We start from the raw sequence: 17985 nt of genomic DNA on the forward strand, positions 1-17985 counted from the left end.
GAAGGACCAGCTCACTTGACAAAGTGAAAGAGATGACTCTCAATGCATCAGAGATTTGTGTTGAAATTATAACTAACACCACTTCACAGCTGGGAAGAAGCAGTTGGGATCCCTGACACTAATTTGCAGGGGCTGCTGACTTGGTTATGTTTCCTCATGGAAATGGAATAAGGGCAGAAAATTTCAACTGTCCAGAGATTATAGGTCTCATATTTTAAATAAATATACAAGAACTTAAATATTAATATGTGTGCTGGTGCTAACAAGCTTTTTCCATCCTAGTAGCAATGGCTGAAAGCATTTTTAAAGCAAAGCAAGTATTTGAGAAGTTCTATCCAAAGCACTTAGAAATTTAGAAATTATTTAGAAATCACTTCAAAAATTTCAAATTTCATGATGCTGAAGATAGACAGGTTTTTGAAGGAGACGAAATGATTTGATGCCAGACCAGTGAATAAGGGGGCCAACTAGAGTTTCGCCATTGATCATCAACAACCACCACTACCACCAACAAAAACCCCAACAAAACAGAAAACCCAAAATTCCTGAGTTTTAAATATAAGCACATTCAACTGAGTTCTTAGAATTTCTAATGTGCTAATTAATTAGGAAGTTCAAAAAATAGCTCTAAAAAGATTTTAAGCAACAGAACCATCTCTGTTCACAAGAATAACAATCATTTCCTGAGTGTTTATTACCTGCCAGGCACATTATAAATACTCTACATAGATTCTATCACTTAAGATTTTGAAAAACTCCTAAATTTATTATACCCATCTTGTGTATGAAAGGCTAGATAATTTGTCCAAGGTCACAACCAGATAAGTAAATAACCTCACCTAGTAGGAATATCTCCTCTCCAAGAAGAAAACATTCTTTTGAATCAATGTACTCTGATATACTTGGGGTTTTTTGATTGATCATTTAATGGTCAAGCTTCTTTAATCAATGCAAAAACAGAACATTGCAACAAATATGTGGAATTAATGGAACCTAAGTTCTAACCCACTGGGAAGAGAGGGCTTTGCAAATGTACACAAATCCTAAATACCATTATGAGATGATTCCAAATGAGCTGCAGACACAAGCCTAATAAGAACTAGAAAATGGGTAAAAGATAATGACATCTGTGTCCAGATGCCTTTTTGCTGATATTGAGGGTTTAATTCAGCAGTATGTAGAATAATTATGAATATACTTAGAGAGGCTGCACAGCTTAGGTGTTAAAAGCTGAGTTTAAACTTGGTTGTGGAATCTACTGGGTGTGTGCTACGTTATCCTTCAAGAACTTGGTGGCTTAGTTGCAAAATGGGGAAAATCACATCACCCTTTTTTTCATAGGTTGGTTGAAAAACAAATGTGTTAAGCTCTTCCAATTATGCCTAACACACAGTAAGCACATTATAAACATTAGCTATTATTATTAATAATTATGTTAAAATATTGTATACAATGTATGTAAATATTACTTTTGTTTTCCCTGTGGGTCCTGATCAGGGAGAGGGCACAACAGACATTGACATTCGAAAAATGTACTTGGTCTTTGACAGTGGTACTCTAATTGAATTAGACTACATCAAGTATGAGGTTTTTGAATATTTAGGAGTATTTTCCTTGCCAACAATTACACAGTGTCTGAAATTAATTAAATGATAATTGCTAAAGTGAAAAGTTTCCAGCACCCTGTCTGTGTAACCCCTCAAAAAGGAATAATTTGCTAGATACTCCTTATGAAGATGAATAAACACTTTTTCCCTCTAGAGGACTTTGTGATCTTCAAGATATTTGGCTACAGTTCTATCTTTATGAAGTTTGAGGCAGTTACTCCAAAATTGCCGATTAATAGAATAGATGATAATGTTTTCTGCACTGGAATTTTCTCATGTGATTAAGTCTAGACTTACTAACAGCCCTATTTACAAATTAACGATGAGGGAAATTTTTCCTAGTTTCCTAATTTAGAACACTAATTTTATGCAAAGACAGAGACCAAAAAATACTGGAGTTTATATAAAAGAATAACACAGGAAATTCCTGCTTATGCCATCAGTGCCCTGCCTTTTCACTCCCATTATGCAACACCAGAGAATTGGGGCTATCTGTGAACTTCTAGGCAACTCAATAGTCATCAGAAATAGGATTCTAAAGGCAAAGCTTCATAGCAGCAGTGAAAAAAATGGCCATTTATTGTTACTGAAACAATGTAGTTTACACTTCAAAAGTATCGTGAATTAAGGAGGCTTTTGCCCAGTTGTCTGATAATCAACCAGCAAAATGGTCTTCTATGAGAAAATATCTTCTGAGTTCTAAATAATCAATCTATAAATGAACTTACAGATATAAGTGTTTATGTGAATTCACTACTATTTGGTTTAATTTGAAACCCTTTTGAAGTTCACATCATGCTACATTTACTTGGTTACCTCTTTAGAAAGCTAAACAAAATTATTGATCATTTAATCACTATCTCAGATTCTTTGTACATGATCTAAATAAAATATTTTTCATCCACACACAATTGATCATTTTTATGGTAAGACCAGAGAAAATTCATTATACTGTACTCATGATCTTAATGATTTTATTTAAAATTTATCTTTAGGTGCTCTAAAGCACGATGCTTTATTTACCTGTTGATTTTTTTTTTTTTCATTTTATTTTGATCTTTGGCTCAACAAAATGACACCATCCAGATATTAAAGTATATGTATCCCTATCAACTTTCCTCAAGATGCTCCTTTCCTTACAAATCCTCCCAGAATCTGTGTGCTGGGGAAGGGTATTCTGTAACTGTGTGTTATAGAAACGCTAAAAGTAATCTAAAGTGTTTGTATAAAAGGGCAATAGGTAAATGAAAATCGCACAAGAGCTGATTAAAGCGACACATAAAATTAGATGGGTTCCCTTGATTAATGGCATAGCAACGGTCTGATGAGTGATGGGTGAAGAGCATCCACAATTCACACTAATAGAGATTCAGTGACTTTAAGGGTGAAAAACTCCCACCCCTATCTTAAAGTTAATGTTTAAGAAAAAGTTCCCTCAGAAAAACACTTAAGAAGACTGAACAATTTTGGAAGCATAAGAATAGAATAACTTCTTAATTTTATCTTGTTCAAACTTAATTCACTCTGTGGGGAGAGGCAAGCATTTGCTGTACTAAGTCAAAGCCTCAGGTAAAGTGCAATTTCATCTAAATAGAGGAATTAAAGATATAGCTCCTGAAAGTTCTAGAAAACTCTACAGGAAGCCCTGCTGCAACATTCCAAAAGCTACATTTGTTCAGGTACATTGATCAGGAAGGAAAACAGCTGCACATCTATTGAAAGGAAATTAAATGGCAGACCAGACGTTGTTATGTGACTTAAGTGCTGTGTTCCATACTTTACATAGTAATTTCCGAGACTTTGTATTGGGGGGAAAGAAGAACAAAGAACTTATTATCTTCTGTGCTTTATTCATGTCCGTACAAGGCAAATTCTTCATCGGAAGTGCCAATTTCTAAGAGGCTAGTGATAGACTGAATGAGATTTCCAATGAGAAATATCAATTTTCAAGTATGATGCATAGTTGTAATTAATGTTTTAAATTGCTTCATTTGCTAAGCCTGGAGCATACTGCTGTGTCCTAAGTAAGAAAGTGCAAGAGGGAGGCAGGTATATAAAAAACACTGGAGTCAATCTGAAAGAGCTCCTAATGGCCAAGTCTGGAACAATTTGAACAAAAATAAGTAAGGATAATAAGTAAGTAAGGACAGTATTAGATGACAGGCCAAAGAATAAAGTAAATATCCATGAGTCCATAGTGCTATAAATATGTGACTGAATTAATAAATTTTTTATTAATAAATTTTTAAAAGGAGATAAGAAACAACTCCTACAGAAGAATTTTAATTAATAATTATTGCAAGATGAATGAAGGAAATTAGAAAAACCACAGGAATAATCAATGCAGGCGAGATCCACAAATGAATGCCAATATTCAGGAAAAAGAATTTGAGACGTAAGGGAAACCAAATACAAGAGCTTACTTATCCTTTAAGCAAGAAATAAAAAAAAACAGTATTAATATTAATAAAGAAGTTTTTTATATTAATTTATTATTAAGGCACTTACAGTAGGGATGGAAAAAATTCAGCTGAAAAATATGCAGGAGAGAGATGAACTGAATCTGATGTCCCGTTTTTTAACACCTAGTTTCCATTAATGCACAAATGTTGAATTAACTGTCTGACTGAATTAACAGGGAGGTCCAGAATGAATCTTTAAGTTTCCAGCATAGATAACAGTGGTTAATGGTGCCATTCATTGATAAAGGAGCTATGGGGTAAAGAAATACAGTGTTGGGGGGAGATGGGAAAGGATATCAGATAATGATCAATTCCGTTGTGTATATGAATCTGATTGCCTGTGAGGTACTTAGTTCATATTTCTAACAGTCAGTAAAATATTTGCTTACAGCTCAGAGGAGATTGAGACTAGGGAGAAATTAAGACCATGAGTATGGATAATATCATCCAGAAGCAACGTGGATAAAATGAGTTGGGTCAAAGAAGGATCCCCTGGGAACACACTGGTTAAGGGTTGGATGAGAGAGGGGTCGCTTGAGAAAAGAACAAAAATAAACTGTCAGGGAGAAAGACTGTATGGAGCTAAGTCATCAGGAAGATGAGAACTGGAAGAGTTCAGGGATTTGGATTAGACATATCACAAATGGCCTTGCTGGAGCAAATTCACATGTGTTTTGGAGAGAAATGATTGAGTGGGTTGAGGATTGAAAGAGAGAGAAAGAAATGCAGACATTTAGTTATCAAACTTGGTTAATAATAATTGCTAATTTACTGATGTTTTACAAGGGCAAATCATGCTTTGCATCTTTTACATGTTTTGGTTTTATTCTCCTGATAGCTCTTATGGTAGAGCAACTCTTGTTATCATCATTTCAGAGTTGAGGAAATAGAAAGGTAGGAGAGGGACAGGATGCTAGCAAGAAATGGATCAAGGAAAAGGGGTTTTGTTTCCAAAGAATGACTTAAGCATAATCATATTGGATGGGTAAAGAATTACAGAGAAGAGGTTGGAACTATGGAGCAGATGGTGGGTCCCTGAGCAAAGTTCTTGAGATGGGATGAAGAACACAGTGGAGTCAGTGCCTTTAATCTGAGAAGGACCCCCCACTTTCAGAAATCAGAAGAAAGAGGAAAATAGGTTTAAGTAACAGGTCAGGAAGTGGGGCTAGCACAACTTTATCATCTCAGTTTTTCATTTAAGGTCTCAAGAAAATACAAATACTTTGTTTTCTGGCTCCCCCATTCCTACTGAATTCTCTGCCGCCGTGAAATCCCAATTCCCTGTAGCCACCCACAGCCTCTATCAAGTTGTATACTAAGAGGTGAGGGGAGAGCTTGAACAATGTTGGGTGGGACACAGATATCCTAACTCTACCTAATAGAATTACAACCAAAATGAGAACTTCTTTTCTCCAACAACCAGATTGCAAAATATATACTGTGTACAATAATGACCTTCAAACTGGAATACAGCTCCCTCTGGGAGCTCGTAAATTTTTTTTAATGGAAAATGCTGTCACTTATTTAAATCTTAAGGGACTCGGTTTCCAGATCCTCAACTTCCAGTTGTGAAACCCATCTGCATGAGGAAGTGATGGCATCTGAGCTTTGCCTTTCTTACCACCTATTTCACAACCCACTTCCTTCCACCAGAAAACAAAGGCAAATCAACTTCCAAGTCCTGTCTATGTAGTACATTGTCCCCCCAGGAGAGTAAACCTTTACTGGGGGGACAGTGGGAGGATTAACTATCTAAAAGACCAACTCTGATTTTGGCAAAGTAAACTTCTTCTGTGATTAAAATTACTACAGTGATTGATTAACAAATCCTTCACAAGTCAAGTAAGTTCTAATTTTTTCCTTTCAACCAAATTGAAACAGAACCAAATGAAATAACTTAATGGATTTGCTCAAAGAATTGGGGTTCTCCTATTTACATCTACTTCGGTAACTCAGCAGTTTTATTTGTGCTTATTTAATTAAGAAATTGAGAAAGAGGTCCTCTCCGGTGGTGCAGGGGTTAAGTCTCAGTGCTACCAGCTACCAACACTGTGGCCTGAGCTCTATCCCAGATGGCACAGCAGACCTCTCCTTTTTGGCCCGCTGCTCCCCTCAGCAGTGTGTTTCAGTGCATCCACCTGTTTTGCTCCCCACTCTTTCTCTCTCACTGCCTTTTCTTCCCCAGCACCTCTGGTTTATACCCCAGTTTTTCTATGCATAAATAAATAAATAAACAAACAAACAAACAAATAAATAACAAAAAACTATTGGTATCTTAAAAAAAAAGGAAAGAAAGGATGGAGGAGGGAAAGAGGAAGATGTTGCTGCCCTCTCTTATTTTAGCAATACACATTACAAATAGGTACATGAATTAATGGGAAAAATGCTCTTATCAAGTGATTTATTCCTAATAACACTTTACTTTTATGTCTAACATTTAACATGTTTGTAATAGATTTGTGCTGTTTCAAAGTTGGTCTTTTAGATAGTCAGCCCTCTCACTGTCCCCCCAATAAAGGTCTACTGTTAATAATTATAATGACCAGTTAATCCAGAAAATTCCAAATGCTATGGTCATTTCATTTCATAAAATGAAAAATGCATCTCAAGCTTCAATTTATATATCCATTTTGTTGCAGAAAATTACAATAGGTAATCAATAAAATCCCTTCAGACATAAAAATTATATTCTGTGGTGGAAGTGGAATGGAAATAAAATTTTGAGAAGTGATGTAAAATATTTCGAAAAGAAAAATTTGTTCCTGTGCTTGTGAAATAGATGATGATGGAGAGCAAATTGCAGTGGTGTTTAAGAGACATATATAAGAGTAATGTACTTGTTTGATTGTAAAAAAAGTACAATATATGCATGATATCTGAAATTATACACTGTATAACCATTTAAATTTAAATATTTAAATTTAAATTTAAAATAAATATTTGAATGTGAACTTAAAAATGTGCAAGTCATACATTGCTATAAGATGGTTAAAAGGGGCCTCCCCGGTGGCATAGCGGTTGAGCGCTGGGTTGCAAGGCTGCCCGCGGCCTCTGCGGCGCTGGTTCGATCCCCGGCTGCTCCCCGGCCACCGGCGGAGGGTCCCACATGGTGCGCAGACCTCTCCTGCCGCCCGCTGCTCCCCTCAGCAGTGTACTTCGGTCCTTCTGCCTGCTCTGCTCCCTGCTCTGGCTCTGGTGAATTCTCTCACCCTCCCGCAGCACTTCTGACTGTACCCAGTGCATGTATAAACAAACAAACAAACAAATAAACAATAAATAAATAAATAATTAAAAATACATGCCTCTTTAAAAAAAAAAAGATGGTTAAAAGGACACACTCCACTACTCCTCAAAGGGGTGTCATCCTATCCACACCCTCCTTTTCCTTTCTATGATTTCTACCAATTCCTCTGGTCCATTAAAAAAAAAAAGAGAGAAAAAGAAAAAAGCAAGCATGAGAGAAAGCAAAGGCTTTGTTGACATATAAAAGAATGTTTTTGAAACACTAAATGTGAAATATGGATCTAGATTTCCCAGAGGTACAGCCACATTTGCTAGGGGGCCCTCCAGGGTACGTTCAAGGCTGATTAAATGCAAAACATCTGTGGGTGATGCTGATTATTTGTCAACACAGGAGAGACTAACGAACTTTCCCCCAAGGCATCTTCCTAACAGTATATATTCAAAACATTCCCAGGCTTTCTAATGGAGGAAGCATGTTAAATATTTTGCTCTTGAGGTCCATACTTTCAGACCTCTGAAATTCCAAATTAAGAAATTGCTATTGACTATGCTGTGTGGTAACCACTCTCATCAGATCATTTAAAGAGTCCTGGCAAAACCTTAACATGCTTTGAACTTAAGTAATTCTATAAAGAAAAAAACTTCAAGCTGACAAAATAGGAAAGGAAAACCAAGATTTTCAGTTATTAAACTCTGAGCTTTTTGAAGATTGAGCTTGGTGCTGGGTATGCAGTCTCCAGGGGGACATTTCCATAAATACAGTTTTATAAAATGTATCTTGATTATAATCTGCAGATTAAATTGGACAGTTTCTTTTCTTCAGGACTGCACAGTATTTTAGACAATTTTCAGTAATCTGGAAGAATAGTTAAAATATGTTTAGCTATAGAGGGAATCTACAGGAAGAAATAATGAAACTAAACAATAACAGCAGGCTCCTTTTGGTAAACAGAAAACTTAGTTAAATGGTTGCCTCTTAAAATGTGGTCAGCTGCTTCCAAATATTTTTAGCAAGTATTGGAACTTGCTGTATGAAGTGAATACAATGCTTAATACCAATCATTCACCTTTTAATTTGGAGTGACTGTCACGGCTGTGTGCCTGACCAAAACAATTAAGAGTCAGCAGGGCTCATCAACAACTAGATTAGAATGTCACTGAGGTATAATATATAAAGCAGTCCTCAAATTAGGGACAATCCCCATCATACACTAGACACCCACTAGAATAGGCACCTGTGGGATGAGAGAAAGGACCAAGGGGACCTCACGGTTCATCAACCCTGGTGACTAACACAGTGACAGGCATTTCTGTTACATAAAGGTGAAAACATGTCTTCCTTTTCTCTGTACATGTCCTAAGGTCAGACAGCTTTCTGCAGCTAATTTTCATTGTCTCTGAATGAAGGCTGACTATCTGGTGTCTATAGATGGAATTCATAAATTCTTTCCCCATTATCTCATAAATCATAGTTATAATTCAGTTGTATTTTTATAGTAAAGTGCAGATATGCAGAACTCTCTGATTTTTGCTGCTCTTGCTGGATGAACTTTGTTGAAGAAAAACCCTTTTAAAACTTGCACCATTTCTTTAGAATGGATATTTATGATTCAAGCATTCTAAAGTGCACACCAATGAATCTTTTAAAGGAGCATTGTTTTAATGGCTATGGGAGGGCCACTAGAAGTCTTACAAGAGGCATAGCATATGGTGGGGAGCCAGAGATGGATGGACTTTCTATGGTACTGTGCCTTGGGCTAAGGTTTTCTGCATTCTCCTCCGCTTTCAGATCATCAGCAATCACTTCTTAATTCTGTCTCTGTGCCTCCTTATATTATCCTTTCTTACCCTTCAAATCAAGTAGTAAGGCTTGTTAAAATTATATTTAAACTAAGAACACATGGGTTGTGGCTTCATCTAATAGTTTCTATAACTGAGAAGAAAATGCCTTAGTACAAAGGCTTTACAATATCTATTCTGACTGGTCAGTGGCATTTTCTCACTTCCTGGAATTTGGCATTTTGGAGAAGAGAATCATCAAATTATTCAATCTGAAAAGAAAAAGCGATGCTTTTCAATACTCCAAGAGCATTGTGAATTAACCAGGCTTACAGTGGCTAGCATTGGTACTGAGCTACCATTTACAGTGTTTTTAACATGAAAAAAATGTATTTAAAATGCTAAATATGTGGTTCACCAGCTTATAGAATACTACTCATTCTTATGTCAGGAATTTCCTTTATTCACACAGGTTTTATTTCTCTGCTGTTGCCTGGCAACAGAGATGCAACAAGACATGTCAGAGGTTAAGGAACAGACTAAAAGTCATTATGGAAAGTAAGTTTTATCAACATTTTCCATCTAACTTTGTAATCCTTGAAAAACAATAGGTTTCATTGTATTGAGTGCTCTGTATTTTTTTTTCTTATCAAATGCCCAGTTTTTAGAGACTTTTTTCTTTCTGAATGTAAAACTTAATTTTATGTACACTGATTATGTACACTGATTAGAAATGGACTTCACTATGACATAAGTATACTTTCAAGTTTAAATTGAAAAACTGGCATTCTGCAGTCATAGATTCTGAGGAAAGAAGTTGTGTACACAGTTGAAAGCATTCCCAAAAAGTATCAGAAATACACATTGACTTTAAATATCTTCGCTTTGAAGATTTAGTAAACATTGAATACAATTTTATTTTCAATACATTGTCCTACTTGTATAAAAATTATTCTTTAGGGCCTCCCTGGTGGTAGAGGTGCTAAACACACAGACTGTCAAGCTATTGCCAGCCACTACAACATGAGTTCAATCCCTGGCCAGTGAGGTGACCCACATGGCGCAACAGACCTCTCCTGTTGCGCCCACTGCTCCCCTCAGCAGTGTATTTCAGTGGGTTCACCCGTTTTGCTCCCCACTCTGTCTCTGGTGAATCCTTTCACCCCCCACACCTCTTGCCTACACCTCAGTTCTTGTATGCATAAATCTTTAAAAAAATATTCTTTAGAGAAAGGGATGGAAAATTGGCTGTAGGTTTGCTTGTCTATACTGAAATGAGAAAGAATGTGATCAAAATTTAAGCATCATCTCTGGATTTAACTTTTTTCAACCAATTCTATGCCACATGCTAGCTCCAAAAGATTCATCATTTGTGGGTAGTTAATTGCATTTCAGCATGATGCATTTTAAGACTGCTTCTCTAGTGGGGATTACACAATATGTTTTAAGGAATTTGTTTTTTCTAGGCACTAGGGTTGTTCATGACTCCTGAGCCCAAAATTTTAACCTTTTCAATTACTACTATAAAGTTAAGACTTAGAGTCACATTCCATATTGGTTTGCAGTAGACCCCAGATTATTTTTGTTTTTGTTTTTTTAAAGATTTATTTATTAATTTATACAAGCACTGGGTACAGTCAGAAGTGTGGGAGGGTGAGAGAATTCACCAGAGCCAGAGCGGGGAACAGAACAGGCAGACCGACGAAACACACTGCTGAGGGGAGCAGCGGGCGAGACAGGAGAGATCTGTCGCCATGTGGGACCCTCGCCCGTGTCCGGGTATCGAACTGGTGCTGCAGAGGCTGCGGGCAGCCTCACAGCCCAGCACTCAACCGCTGTGCCACCAGGGGAGGCCCCCCAGATTATTTTTGGAGGGAGAATTTTACCCTGGCTTGTTGGTCCTGCTTTGTTTCCTCTCCAGGTGAAGCCATGGAGGCCATTCCTTTAAATTTCGTGAAATTAACTTTGTCCTTCGATGGATTCCAAATATTTCTTTCCAACACTGCACTCCCAGTTTTAGTCAGAGATTATAAACCAAGATTCTGTGTTGAATGATTCTTATCAGAGAGAAATATATCCATGCAAAGAACTGCCTGAGGATAAAGGGACTAGCTGTTCCTGTTAATTTCTTAAATTCCACTTTCGGGTAGATCTGTGTGCTTAGAATCATTGGTCTTTTTGGAACTACTTTACTCAGTTAGGCTCCTGCAACATGTAAATAAACATATATTGATGGACCATATGAGTCTTGCTATCTCTTTTATACATAGTGTTGGAGATGTTATTGCTTCTTACATTACCCTTTAAAACCGCCCATGGGGGCCTCCCCTGGTGGCACAGCGGTTGAGCGCTGGGCCGCGAAGCGCTTCTCCTCAGCCTCTGCAGCGCCAGTTCCATCCCCCGCCACCGCGAGGGTCCCACATGGCGCGCAGACCTCTCCTGCTGCACTGGCTACTCCCCTCAGCAGTGTATTTCGTCAGTCTGCCTGTTCTGTTCCCCGCTCTGGCTCTGGTGAATTCTCTGACCCTCCCGTGCTTCTGACTGTACCGGGTGCTTGTACAAATAAATAAATCTTAAAAAAAATAAAAAATAAAACCGCCCATGGAAGAAACGTTTCTGTAGTTAGTATTAGGAAAATGGGTTTTTATCTTTCAGGTATTCCAAAGATGTCACTGATCATGCTACCTCTTCACTTTTACTGCTAGGAACTTAGGAGTCAGATTTGCAACAGCCCTTTATTAATTGCACAAGGCTCTAAATCATGGATCTATCATAGTCATTTCGTACTGCTTTACTTTTTAGAAAATATTTTATTTTAAATAATTCTTACATCATTTTTCATCTTTGCACAATATATGCATTTTCATTTTGGTTATATTCCCCATACAATTGCACCCCCCCCTTATTTTGACTCTAGTCCTTCCTCTCCCCGCCCTCCCCCCTCCATAGTGCGTCTCTGGTTTATAGTTGCTTGTTGATTTTGATTTTTACTTTGTATTGATTAGTCTTTTTCCTGGTCTCTTATTTAAGTTTTCTAAATTCCTGCTTTGAGTGAGACCATCTGGTATTTTTCTTTTTCTTTCTGATTTATTTCGCTGAGCATGATCCCTTCTAGCTCCGTCCATGTTGCTGCAAACTGCATGTGTTTATCTTTTTTTGATTGCTGAGTAATATTCCATGGTGTATATGTACCACATCTTCTTGATCCAGTCATCTATTTTCGGGCATTTGGGTTGTTTCTATAGCTGAGCTATTGTAAATAGTGCTGCTTCGTCCTGCTTTACTTTTATTCTTTGCCATACAGTTTTTTAACCTTGACTGTCCTATTTGAATCATTGGGGTTCCTGATTCAAGTGTGCTGGACATGAGTTTAAAAATTAAAAATAAAAGTCACATAGAAGATAAAGAAGATAATCCTATATTCTTGTTCTCAGTCCTCCGTATTGTAAATCCAGGTGGAATGAAGGATACACCTCATGCCAGCTCCCTATTTATGCCACTCTGAGCCCTGACATCAGAAGAGGTGGGCAGAGTTTAGAGTAACAGGAGTACATGGAAGTTGGAGGCACAGAAGAGGGAAGATAGAAGTCTCATTCTTCAGCAGCAAGGAGAAAATTAGTTTCTGTGGCTAGTGGTTATTTCTAAAGAAAGTCAAGAAAATACCGGGCAAGAGTTTTTTTTTTTTGCATTAAGCCTAAAGGTGACATTTAAAATCCTCACACATCCAATTTGTATAATATAAGAATGTCATTTGTTGATATTACAGTAAAACTACTCATCACCACTTGTTCCATATGCAATTCTAAAAATGATCCCTAACTTGTTACTATATTTTCCACCCCCATAAGAGAGAAACTTCACTTAAAAAAAAAAAAGAGAAACATAGAAACATTGCTTTGACAAATGGTAATTTTTTTAATGATCAAAACCAGTTATATATTTCCAACAAACATGCCTTGAATAATTAATTTAGTAACTATAGAGGAAATATAACTATGGATTCTCAGAAACCATAGTGGCTAGAGATAGATATGGATATTAGTAGGTTGTTGAACTCCACTCATATGTTATAGATGACCATTGGGGAAGTATTTTATTCCATATCTTAATATAATACATATTAGAATATTTACTGCTTAATATAACATATATTATAGTTTTTTATATAATTTAGAATGTTTACTTAGAATGTTTAGAATGTTTTGAAGCCAATATGCAAAATATTTCTCTGATTTGATTTGGTTCAAAGACTGGCAGACACCTGACTATTTCATATTGCCCAATTGTTAGGGGGAAAAGGATGTCTTAAAGCTAATTCCATACAGGCTTTGTGGACTCCGCCCCCACTCCAGACCAAAGCCAAAAGACACTGGGAACTCCAAATCCCATCACCACCAAAGGGAAGGTGGCTGGAACCTGAGGGTGGGGTTAAGCAACCAGGTTTGGTAAAACCAGACACGTGGGCTTTGGAGGAGATCCCCCATTTTGGCTCCCTGCCAGCTCGCAGAGTCCGTCCGGCCTGCTCTGAGAGTGCCTTTGGGTTTCCAGGTCGGCGGATCGGGTAGGACACATTAAAGACTTTATTTCCCTATTTTCTCCCTGAGTTGTACATTTCCTTAATTCCCTTTCCCTTGTAAATAAACCTTTTATTAACCTTTTGTGTGTGCCTGTAATGGAGTATTACGAAGTCCCGTTAAGCGCGCGGGTGAGGACCCACAGCCAGGCAACGTGTTTTATATCAGGGGTTGCTCCGTAACACTACCAGATGCTATTTCATACTATGTTGCTTTCTAGATCTGCACCCCTCAAGATCCTCCTCCCATGTAGAAAACAAACTTCTAGCAAGTTGTTGTAATCATTATTATTCATATAAGACAAACAAATAAGAAAAAAATTGGATATGTATGTGTTAAAAAATATCCAGACTAGGGCCTCCCTGGTGGCGCAGTGGTTGAGCGCTGGATTGCAAAGCTTCCTGCAGCCTCTGCAGCGCCGGTTCGATCCCCGGCTGCTCCCCAGCCACCGGAGGAGGGTCCCACATGGCGCGCAGACCTCTCCTGCCGCCCGCTGTTCCCCTCAGCAGTGTACTTCGGTCCTTCTGCCTGCTCTGCTCCACACTCTGGCTCTGGTGAATTCTCTCACCCTCCCGCGCTTCTGACTGTACCCAGTGCTTGTATAAATAAATAAATAAATAAATCTTTAAAAAAAAAAAAAAATATCCAGACTAGATAAGACAACTCCAATGAGTGGTAACATAAAGCTAAAGTGGATCCTTTGAAAAATGCTTAATATGTATATTTTTAAATAAAATTAATATTTTTATGCTAAAATGATGTCTTCTAATTACTGTGTCCTTCTAGCTAATAAAAAGTGAAAATTCCCTCAATGCTGCTAATTATGTGGCTGATTCTTTAATGACACAAAATGTGAATATGAACCATAGACATGAACTTTGTATTAGGATCAGATTTTTAAAAACATAATCTACCAATATCTTGAATGTATTTCATTTGTGGTTTAAAAAAAAGTTACACGTGTTTTTGCGTGTGTATTTGACTCCGTCTGTCATCTCAGAGTCAACATATCCAGTTTCCACTCAGCTACTCTTCCTAAGTAATCCTCTTTTTTCAGATTAAAAAAAACTCATGTAGTTCATCTCCCAGACGCGAAAATATCTTCCAGTTTCTTCATTCCTCATCTCTAACTGGTTTATTCTTCTTGTTAACTATCTCTAATAGCTAGATTTCATTTTTTATTTGCACACTGATATCTGAGATTCGGGCTGGATTATTTCTAAAGTCTCCTGAGTTCTGTCTCTCACTAAGTACTCCACTTTGCACTCCACACCAAGGAAATCTTGTAAGCCATTGTTTTCAGTGTTGTTGTAGTTGTACACTTATTGTAACTCTTGTGCAAAAAGAATTAGCAAAACAGGTCTGTGATACTTTCTTTCAAAAGATCTACTTGCAAGGTTGGCCCCCAGTTCACATTTGGAAACTAGGGTTTCACGAGAGTTCCTTCTGCCCCCAGCTCAGCACTGTGCTGTAAGCAGCTTGTACAGGCAGTGTTTTCTGATGAACATGTTTCCTTCTGAGAGCCGGGAAGTTTCAAATGTATTAGGCAGAGGCATCTAAGTGACCACCCCCAGTAAAAATCCTGGACATTGAGTCTCTAATAAACTTCCCAGGTAGACAATATTTTACATGTTGTCACAGTTTGCTGGTAGAGGAATTAAGCACATCCTATGTGACCACTGAAAGCCTGTGGCTGGCTTCCCTAAGACTTCACCCCATGGGCTTTTTCCCTTTGCTGACTTTGCTTTACATAATTTTGCTGCAATAAATCGTAGCCGTGAATAAAACTGTACACTGAATTCTGTGAGTCCCCCAGCAAATCAGTGAATCTAGGACCCCTTGACACAACTCCTATGACCTGTTATATCATTGCCAACCTCTCCTGTCCAGCTCATAAAGCTCTTTATAGCCTTCAAGTCTTCCTCCTAGATTTCAGTGCATGCCCACTAGAGGCATACTTTGTTTTATTGCATTTCACTTTATCGTATTTTGAAGATACTGCATATTTTTTACAAATCAAAGGTTTGTGGCAACCTTTGTCAAGCAAGTCTATCAGCTTGAAAACATCTTCCAATTTCTTCATTCCTTTTTTCCAACAGCATGTGCTTCTTGTGAACAGTTTTTGCAATAAACTATTTTTTGATTGAGATATGCACATTTTTAAGACATCAAGCCACACTACATTATAGTATAAACATAACTTTCACATTCATGTGAAACCAAAAATCCATGGAACTTTCTTTATGGAGCTATTCACTTTATTGTGGTGATCTGGAACCAAGCCTGCACCATCTTAAAGGTGTGCCTGTACTTCAGGCCATGACAATGCAGCAGGATTAGCAGTTTGCAAGGGAATGTTCTCAGTCTGCAGTGATGCTGCCATTGCTGTTTCATTCTGAGTAATTCACAACCTTTCTATATCTCAATATCCTCACATATGTAATGTAAACACTACTACAGCTACAAATAACATTCAGGTGCAAGATTTCAGTTTTCTTGCAGATAATCTCTTATCAATTTGCTATTAGAATGTACATTCTACTGAAGTTTATTGTAAAGCAAAACAGCTCTGTTAAGGGAGGCCTATTTTGTCTGTAACTTCCATTACAGAAAGTCAGTTTGGTTTATTTCTGCAAAAATTTAAGTCTTCCCTGAAAAATGAGAGAAATATTTCAGAATTATTCATTTAAAGGAAAATACAATATGCTATAAAAATAGGAATACTACTCAAAAGATTATACTACAATCTCCTGGGTAATAGTATGGTTTCTGAAAGTGACAGAAAATTTAAGAAAAATCAGCAACCTGATAGTAGGCAGGAAAGGAGTTGAGTTCCTGCTCAATCAGAGTCCCATGTCCCTCAGGATGAGGCAGGTGACACAGGAAACAGCTCCTCTTGAAACACTAAGAATCTCTTTTGTTAAATACATGTCAAGGTCAAAAGGTTTCAGCAAGAGAATGGCCACTGGAAAACCTCACTTACTTCTGCATCTATATAAATGCCTTGCTAATTAGTCGCTTCCAATACCAATTATTGAAATTCATTTTCCTGAGGACTGGCAAAGCCCCTGAGGGACCCTGCATAAGGCTCTCCAGGCTGAAATAGGTTTGTGGGGTTTGCTAAGAGAGGCTCCAGTCCTTTGAGTGTAGGTTTCATCCTTGTTTTAACTAAGTGTGTTCCAGGTTTTTTTTAACAATTACTTACAATATAAATTCAAATTATACTTCAGTATTATTTTTTGTGATTCTTAGCAAAAAGGAAAATGAATTACAGCTTGTGAATTGCAAAGTCTAAGCATAAATACATGGCATTCTTGTCTTTGGAAAGCATTCAAACTTAACCACTTCCTAAATTGAAGTTGCCATCACAACTAAAATCTGTTTCCAAACTCTTTAAGCCATGTGTCCTTGGAGCAAAATTTTCTGATGAATGGCTCAGACTGCCATGGACTAAGAAGAACAAAAGGAAAGGTGAGATATTGCAGTTTAAACTCCATCTGTTCTCAATTCCAGATTTTCCTACTAAAATCTGAAAAGCAAAGCTTTCAATCCAGAGTCAAACAAGAGAAGAACTAGCATAGAAAAGTCATGAAAGAACAAAGATATTAAGAGGTATCTTATATAAAAGAAAATTTCCATATATTCCTGATTGCATTACATGTGGACTTGCTTAGCTATTTATCAAAATCAGAGTTATAACCACTGTAAGTGGTCACTTCTCTTAAGCTTACATAATTGTTAGGAATATAAAAATTTTACCTCCAAATCCTAAGAGGGACTTTGAACACAGATAGAGACAGATGAGAGATGGCATGCTGCAGTGCAGCAGTTTCAAAATTACTGTAGCACTGACATTCCGGCTTCCATTCCTCCAGGAATATTCTCAAGGAAACATAAAAAGATCCAGGGTAGAAGAAGCAATTGTTTTACTATCACATCCAGATATGCTCTTGAATTCAACACTCGAAAATCAAGCTAGGAACAGGAAGCAATAACTGCATGTATTTTATGGTGTCCTTCAGCCTCTGCTCTGAATATTTTTCCTACTTCCCAGTGTAGCTTCTCCGCATGACTGTGCAGTACTCTCCAAAGTGCTGTGGAAGTGGTTTTGAGCAGCAGGGAAACAGAAAGCCTGATGTGGTGCAGGCTTCCTATGACCACCTGCTCGCAGATGTTATCAAATCTTTTGCTTGTTATGGAATTCTCTGTTAATTAGAGATACTTTTTAAATTCTTAGTTTTCCCAATTTTCATATTAAGAGACACTTCAAACATTACAGATAGGTTATTGAGATCAAAGTGGTATATAATTATACTTGTG

At 37.4% G+C, this 17985-nt stretch overlaps 1 protein-coding gene and 1 long non-coding RNA gene across 3 annotated transcripts in view; one reads left to right on the forward strand and one right to left on the reverse strand.

The window, feature by feature from the left end:
• The window catches only part of EPB41L3 (erythrocyte membrane protein band 4.1 like 3), a 189345-nt gene extending 171609 nt beyond the window's left edge, over nt 1-17736 (reverse strand). Inside the window, exon 1 of the mRNA XM_037508798.2 lies at nt 17425-17736. Within this exon, the coding sequence (XP_037364695.1) occupies nt 17425-17479 (55 nt within the window). The 5' untranslated portion in view covers nt 17480-17736. The remainder of the gene's footprint in view (nt 1-17424) is intronic.
• The window catches only part of LOC129145602 (uncharacterized), a 32530-nt gene that overhangs the window by 13938 nt on the left and 607 nt on the right, over nt 1-17985 (forward strand). Inside the window, exons 2-3 of one of the 2 annotated variants that reach the window (XR_008551392.1) lie at nt 9564-9649; nt 17064-17136. This is a non-coding gene — a long non-coding RNA (uncharacterized LOC129145602). The remainder of the gene's footprint in view (nt 1-9563; nt 9650-17063; nt 17137-17985) is intronic. The other variant, XR_008551391.1, reaches the window with a different exon arrangement.

This window comes from Talpa occidentalis, unplaced genomic scaffold (assembly GCF_014898055.3).
Source record: "Talpa occidentalis isolate TD23 unplaced genomic scaffold, MPIMG_talOcc4v2.1 talOcc4.13, whole genome shotgun sequence".
NCBI lineage: Eukaryota > Metazoa > Chordata > Mammalia > Eulipotyphla > Talpidae > Talpa > Talpa occidentalis.